Source organism: Rutidosis leptorrhynchoides, chromosome 4, assembly GCF_046630445.1.
Source record: "Rutidosis leptorrhynchoides isolate AG116_Rl617_1_P2 chromosome 4, CSIRO_AGI_Rlap_v1, whole genome shotgun sequence".
NCBI classification, from domain to species: Eukaryota; Viridiplantae; Streptophyta; class Magnoliopsida; order Asterales; family Asteraceae; genus Rutidosis; species Rutidosis leptorrhynchoides.
Genome location: NC_092336.1, coordinates 216,016,216 through 216,024,322, shown reverse-complemented (window position 1 = coordinate 216,024,322; position 8,107 = coordinate 216,016,216). Strand labels below are relative to the sequence as shown.

The following is an 8,107-nucleotide window of genomic DNA, read 5'->3' as shown; positions in this document are numbered from 1 at the left end:
AGAACGAAGAGAGCAATCCGATTATGCAAATAATTGAATGATCCAAGCTATATTTGATGAACAAATTATGATGATGATGATTTTTGCTGGTGGTGGTCGTTCATGGAGAGGAGAGAAAAAAAATAAGGTGCTAGGTTAAAATGAGGAGTAAATGTGGTGTTTTGAACAAATGCATCACAAGTTTCAAAATTAGGCAAAACCACCCCCTCCTCTTGATATTTTCGGCCAAAATAAGGAGGGTGGGCCCCACTTGTGGGTCATCTTGAAATATGGACTAAAAGCTTTTAGCCCGAACGCCCGAACGAAACCCGGAACGTGAAAATACCTCTACGCGATTAAATATTCGGAGAGATAACGCATGTGCGAAAAATAAAATATATAAACACTATATACAATCATATGACATCAAAATATCATATTTAAAATAATTAGGACTTAAAAATCCCAAAAGCTCGACCGTTGGTTTGAAAACCGAAAAGATTCGCCGGATAGAAATCCGCGACACGTAGAAACGTACAATTAAAGATATGAATACAAATATTCATATGACACATAATAATTATTATATTATTACAAAAATAATAATATAGGTCATAGAAATGACGTGGCACGAATAACAGTTAACGGTCGTTAAATAATTAACGGTAAAAGATAACGGTAAAAGTATGGTCGTTACAATATAGGGGTCAAATACCTCGTGATGTAACGAAATGTAATGTATTCGTTCAGATGGATTAGGACGTGTCGTCTCAATATTATTATCATTACTAGTAATATCATTAAGTAGCGTTATTATTATTATCATTAGAGTTAGAATTATCATTATTTTATTATTATTATTATTATTATTATTATTATTATTATTATTATTATTATTATTATTATTATTTTAGTAATACTATAATAAACAAATGGTATTTATATAAAAATATATTTTTACATATATCCTAACTATACTAATATTACATATTGATTTAACTAAAATGTTATTATTATAAAATATTAATTAAGTTATAAATAATAGATAAATACATTTTAATATAATCATATATATAATTATCTAAAATATATAAAATAGTTATAATTAAACTATTTATTAATATAACATACAAATTATAAAGTATATTAATATTAATATATAAAACTTGTTTAAATGTTATTATATGTGTTAATATATATATAAATGATATAGGTTCGTGAATCCGAGGCCAACCCTGCATTGTTCAATGTCGTTATATGTATTTTTACTTTAAAATACAATATTGTGAGTTTCATTTGCTCCCTTTTTAAATGCTTTTGCAATATATATTTTTGGGACTGAGAATACATGCGCTGCTTTTATAAATGTTTTACGAAATAGACACAAGAAATCGAAACTACATTCTATGGTTGGATTATCGAACTGAATATGCCCCTTTTTAGCTTGGTAGCCTAAGAATTGGTGTTTATTATAATTGCCACCAATTGACGTGAATCCTAAAGATAGATCTATGGGCACTAACAAGTCCCGGTCAGAGAATTTGAACTGCTTTAGTACTTCGATTTATCATATCCGATGAGAGTCCCGGAATGATGGGGATATTCTATATGCACCCTGTTAAGGTCGGTTACCAGGTGTTCAATCCATATGAATGATTTTTATGCAGATTGCTATATGCATGCATGATGTTTATGAGAAATGAAATAAAATCTTGTGGTCTATTAAAATTATGAAAATGATTGATTACGATAAACTAATGAACTCACCAACCTTTTGGTTGACACTTTTAAGCATGTTTATTCTCAGGTATGAAAGAAATCTTTCGTTGTGCATTTGCTCATTTTAGAAATATTACTTGGAGTCATTCATGACATATTTCAAAAGACGTTGCATTCGAGTCGTTGAGTTCATCAGGAATATTATTAAGTCATTTATAGTTGGATATATTATGAAATGATATGCATGCCGTCAACTTTCGATGTAATGAAAGTTTGTCTTTTAAAAACGAATGCAATGTTTGTAAAATGTATCATATAGAGGTCAAATACCTCGCAATGAAATCAACTGATATGAATCGTTTATAATCGATATGAACGGGTCCTTTCACACACCCACCCACCCACCCTCACACACACACACCACACACACAAGCATGTATATATACCTATACCTAAACATGTATACATATAGATATATAGGTATATATACCTAGGTACAGATACATACATACGTATATACATGCACCTAGATACATAGATACATATACAGCTACAAACAAATACATGAGTACCTATATATAACCTAAAAACATACACCTAGATACCGAGGCCTATACACATATACATATAAACATACATACAAAAACCTATACGTAGATACATAAACAGACCATCGAAAAACCTGTAAAAACAACGGGGAAATGAAAACAATAATACAATGTATAACTATACTGGCAAACTCGTATATATATATATATATATATATATATATATATATATATATATATATATATATATATATATATATATATATATATATATGGTTTTAAAAGAAATTTCACTACACTTTAAAAAAAATAAAAAATAAAAAATAAAAAATAAAAAAATAAAAAATTTACTCAATTATTTTAATTCTACTCCTCCACAGGTTCCTATCAGAAGTCATGTCCTCCGTCAGTAGAAGCTCTTTCATGTCAAGCTTCAATCTATCCTCCAACCTACGTTTGAGTCTACCCCTTCTCCTTACGCCCCCAACAACGAGGGTCTCGACTCTCCTAACCGGGGCTAAAAGTGGGCGCCTCATAACACTTTACTCCTACACATGTTCCTATCTTATTTTAGTGTTTATTTAAAATACGCAAAACACTTTCATTACTTAATAAAAAGAGGTATATCCAAAACATGTGAGGGCATACTTGCAAGGAAATTTACAAGCAGAAAACAAACATTTTTGATGTAAGAGATGCATCTCTTGTTAGACAATATGAACCTGTGCCTTATTATTGATTATGGAATTAGTATTTATAGAGTACACCTTCGGACTTGAGCCTAACATAATCCGTCTAACACTCCCCCGCAGTCCGAGCGACGAATCGCGAAAACTCGGACTGAAAGAAAACGCTAAATACAAAATAAACAAATAAAAGTAACTTTTTTTTACAAAATAAACAAATAAAGTAATTTTTTTCTTCTCTTGTTTAATGCGCCAAATAGACAGATATTCGCGGATGTGGTTGCATACTGCTTGACTGCGTTTTCCTTTTCCGTAGCGTTTTTATTCGCTCTGGCTTGCTTTACCTAAGGATTGAGTAGAACTTGGGCATAGAACTTTTGTCGACAATAACAGTCATCTTCAACGCTGCAAAAGAGAGTTTTTTTTTTTTTTTATGTATTCCTCTTTTTTTCGGGGTTTGGAACCTAGTCAAGCTAGGCGGTTGATCCCCAGGCCGATTGATTTATTTATTCTTTTATGTTAGAAAGCAACATGAAAAAAAAATCATGAAATATTAAAGTGGCAGTACGTTCACTTTTGATATTGTTTGTGACTTGATGTCACTACGCGTAGCGAAGAGAATGAAAAAAAAAATCTAGGCTAATGATAATAATAAAATAATAACAAAAGAAGAAGGAAAATTTTGTTAGTTGGCTTTGAACTTTAAGTAGATCTCCGAACACTCAAACTTGTTTGTTCGCCGTAATTTTTTTTTAGGTTTCTTGCAATAAAAAATAATAGAGATGATAAAGGATAGAATGATTTGACGGGAGGTATAGAGACAGCCATAGGCGGATCCAATTCATTAGAGTCGGGGGCGGCCGCCCTCGGTGGATTTGAAATTTTTAGTGTAAAAATTTTGAATTTTTCGACTTCGCCCCCGGTGAATTTTTTTCCCCAAAATCTACATATTTTGCCCCAAAATTCTCCAAATTTTGCCCACAAACCTTCAAATTTTGCCCAAAAACGTTCATATTTTGCTCAACAAAATTGCTACGGTTTTAAAATTTTTTTTGCACCAAAACCTTTAAATTTTGCCCACAAACCTTCAAATTTTGCCCAAAAACGTTCATATTTTGTTCAAAAAAATTGCTACGGTTTTAAAAATTTTTTTGCCCCAAAACCTTTAAATTTTGCCCACAAACATTCAAATTTTGCCCAAAAACGTTCATATTTTGCTCAAAAAAATTGCTACGGTTTTATTTTTTTTTGCCCCCGGCGAAATAAAATTCTTGATCCGCCACTAGAGACAGCAGCACAAGACGATCGACTAGGTATCAGGATCAAACCTAAACTCTAATTACCATGTTAGACAATATGAACTCGTGCCTTATTATTGATTATGGAATCGGTATTTATAGAGTACACCTTAACCCTAATGACTAATTAAATTCTAATGGACCCAAACCCACAAACGGACTTAGGTCTAACATAGTCCGTCTAACATCTCTAACATAAAAGTAATAACGTTATTTTAGAACTAAATACGTAAAGGACGTTAATGAGGTATTAAACTATGAAACATTATATTAGAAGTCAAATCATTAGGACTATATTGCAAATGATTATGTTTTTTGAAACTAACAAGTTTTTGAGTCACGCGCTTCGCTACGTTTGAGACGTTTTTTTGTACATAACTATATGTTTTCGATAATAACAATTTAACGTTAATAAGCTAAACACGATATAAAATACAAAAGTCATTTAAACTCGCATGATATATATTTGGTGTTGTATTTTTTAGATGGTTTATATTGAAAAATTGAAATATTGAAAAAATTTAAAAGTAAAAAGTATAAATTAAAAAGTAAGAATAAGTTTAAAAAAGGGAAAAGGTAAAAGTAGGAAATAAAAAAAAGATATAAAAATCTGAGTACGTCAAGGATTCGAACTATGTGTCTTTGTTTGATAATATTAACGTCCACCACCAAGCTAAATGTGCTTTCATCATATAAATGGAGCAGTTAATACATATTTAATAAACAAAAGGGGTCCCAATTGCAATTGCAATTGCAATTTACTGTTCATAAATCTTCTAATTGAATGTATATAGAATAGAATATATTCTTTTTTATTTTATTTTTCAGTAATTCTAAATTTTAAACCTATCGCATTTTAAACATATCTTATGTTTTAAGAGAGGGTTGGGATAGTTTTACCATGATTTTTGAAAAATACGTACATTTACATGTAAATTAAAAGCGAGAAAATGTAAGGTGACATTGTCACGTTAAACGATTATAGATTTGATTTGATAATGATAATTTATTTATATTATGAGAGGTGTATAGTCGACTATTTTGGGGCAATTTTTTTTATATGATTTGAAGTGTAAAAATGTAAATTTTATTATTACAACTTTTATACAATACAATACTAGTTATAATTCACGACTTCTAATTAATGAATTATCAATTATGAAAAATAAAACGTAGTGTCTTTGGATAGGTTTCAAGATTTACTCCCGGACAGCGATGGAGGCGGGGTTATTATCGCTGCATCAGCATAGTCGAAACGAGAGATGATCGCAACGGGTGGTTTAGTCTCCCGAGCAATCGCTGTTCAAAAAATAATAATTTATATATTTATATGCAAGAAAAAGAAAATATAAAAAAAAAAAAATAATAAGAAACTACTCGTAGTATTTGCCCCCAATTATTCTAGAAGCATTCGATTTAAAGGTTTATTCGCTTGTTTTCTACAAGCTACCGAAACCCCAAATATATTTGTCTAATCTTTCTTCTGCGCGGTTCACAAAACCCTAACTTCGACAGTATCTCTTCATCAGGTTAGATATTGTAAACTCAAAATTGTATGCTATATGTATATTCATTTGCTGTATGTATATCTTCATATCTATATAGTTGTTAGAGCCACAAATTTTGTAATTTACATGTTTATATGTGCAATTAGTGACGAAACCCTAAAAATTTGTTACTTTTATCCGCACTTAATTTTGTGATTAACTGATTATAGTTAGGGATATGATGTATTTTAGTATGATTTAGGGTTCTGAAATGGTTAGCCATCTGTATGACTCGCATTCTGATTTATAATGTGTTAATTTATGATGTGGCCACTGCTGCTTGTTCTTGGTATAAATTGAGAGTTGTTAACCACTTTTTCGCATTTCATTAGTTTGTTTTTTCATTTTTATCATGAATAGAAGATGAAAATCTTTAAGAAACATGCATTATCCATGTTTTCATGAGTGTTGATTAAAGATATGAATGATACAAAGGATTTGGACGTTGAATGTTAAGTGAGCTTCTTTTCATTCTTTTCCAACTTTTTCTTGAGTCGATAAGATAATTATGCTGATTGAAGATATGAGCATTACAGATGATTTGGCTGTTGAATATTATGATCGATTGCAAATACCAGTTCTATATTGATGTAGGCCCATTTATATTGACGTTTAAGTGAAATGAAGAAGTTTAATGATGATAGAACAACTAATGAAAACCCAAAAACTACTATACAAGCAGATTAAAAAATTTGTTATTTAGCACTCGCTGATGCTGCAGTAAATTGGATTGTGTTATGGCTTTTATACAAGTCTTAAATGCTGAGAAATTAGACTTATAATAGTTGTGAGAAATTCTTACATGTCCCACATTGTTAAAATTGGTAGTTGATATGTTACCTTGGCATTTGATCCCTTTTTTAATAATGTGGTTTAGCAGGGTGTATGCATTTAAATGCATTTCAGATGTATATTGACATGGTCAACCTGTTTTTTTAAGATAAATCCTTTAGCTTATCCAGACCCGTAAGAGATAATACATGGCCTAAATTGACCCATCTTAGGTTATTAGGCCGACATATCTCCCCTACTTTTCAGTTTTCTGACTGTGTCTGAACAAGGTTACACTTACTGAATCTGATTGGATCTTCTTCACATAATGAACTTTTAGGTGGAGACATATACTTTACTTAAAAAGGCCTCGAGCATGTTTTGCATGCGAAGTGACCAAAAGTTATCTGGATACATTTAGTCACTATAAGCAAGAGGATCAAGAACAAAGTAGTATATGTAGTGTGTGCAAATCTCTTTGCTCATTAGAGCTTTATGTTTCCTGTTACATCCTATTGAGGATCATTCAAATTTAATGTGGTTGCTATTAATTGCAGATTGTTGTAGTTTCAAGGATTTGATAAGAACATGGCGAAGCATCATCCTGATTTGATCATGTGCAGGAAGCAACCAGGAATTGCAATTGGACGACTATGTGAAAAATGTGATGGCAAATGTGTAATTTGTGACTCTTACGTGCGCCCATGCACACTTGTACGTGTCTGCGATGAATGCAACTATGGGTCCTTTCAGGGTCGCTGTGTCATTTGTGGTGGTGTGGGTATATCTGATGCCTACTACTGCAAAGAGTGCACTCAGCAGGAGAAAGATAGAGATGGGTGCCCGAAGATTGTCAATTTGGGAAGTGCCAAAACTGACCTGTTCTATGAACGCAAAAAATACGGTTTCAAGAAACGATGATAAACGCATTCTCTTTTGCATGATGGTGTTAGAATGTGACACCAAAACATGAAATACTTGTAGCCATTTGAACCGAGTTGGATTTGTGTATTTGATGGTGGTGACATTATCAATACTATTTCGTTATTAGTATCCTATGACGTATGGTGTAAGCTTGTTTGCTATGTTATATTATTATCTGTTTGAGCTAGAATTTGGTTCTGTTTGTTTGGTATCAATTTTGAACTTGATCTCTGAGCTTGGGGCTAATTCTCACCAAGGCCTGGTTTAAGTTGTGCTTACTTCTCTAAGGTCAAGGTCAAGGTCAAGGTCAAGGTCATCCGCTTAAAGGATGCTAGTTGAGAGACCCAAGTTTCTGATTTTGTTATAAAGTTATCATCTTTTTTAAATAGTTTTTGTATTGTTTAATTTAAGTTGTGTGTTGGCTTTATTTTATTGATAATGTAAGATATAAACCTAATAAGAAGTTGAAAGTCAAATATCTTATCTTTAGGTTTGATAGTGTGATGGTAATTTATCAATCAATAGTTTATTGTTTGAAGTTTCATTTGAGGACTGAGGTAAAGATATCAATATAATTGGCAAACTAATAGGTAAATCTAGATAAGGATTTTGTCACAATGAAAATTTAAGTCAAT

General features: G+C 31.5%; 1 protein-coding gene across 3 annotated transcripts; it reads left to right on the top strand.

Moving 5' to 3' along the window:
- Nucleotides 1–5,625: 5,625 nt before the first annotated feature.
- Nucleotides 5,626–7,757, top strand: LOC139843618 (PHD finger-like domain-containing protein 5A). Of its 3 annotated transcripts, none has more exons than XM_071833732.1 (3): nucleotides 5,660–5,759; nucleotides 6,889–7,007; nucleotides 7,106–7,757. In XM_071833732.1, the coding sequence occupies exon 3, from the start codon at nucleotides 7,137–7,139 to the stop codon at nucleotides 7,467–7,469; it is 333 nt and encodes a 110-aa protein (XP_071689833.1). In that variant the 5' UTR covers nucleotides 5,660–5,759; nucleotides 6,889–7,007; nucleotides 7,106–7,136; the 3' UTR covers nucleotides 7,470–7,757. The 3 variants fall into 3 exon arrangements, with proteins under 3 accessions (XP_071689831.1, XP_071689833.1, XP_071689832.1); XM_071833731.1 differs by having other exon boundaries at nucleotides 6,889–7,010; XM_071833730.1 differs by lacking the exon at nucleotides 6,889–7,007 and having other exon boundaries at nucleotides 5,626–5,759; nucleotides 7,106–7,755.
- The last annotated feature ends 350 nt before the right edge of the window (nucleotides 7,758–8,107 follow it).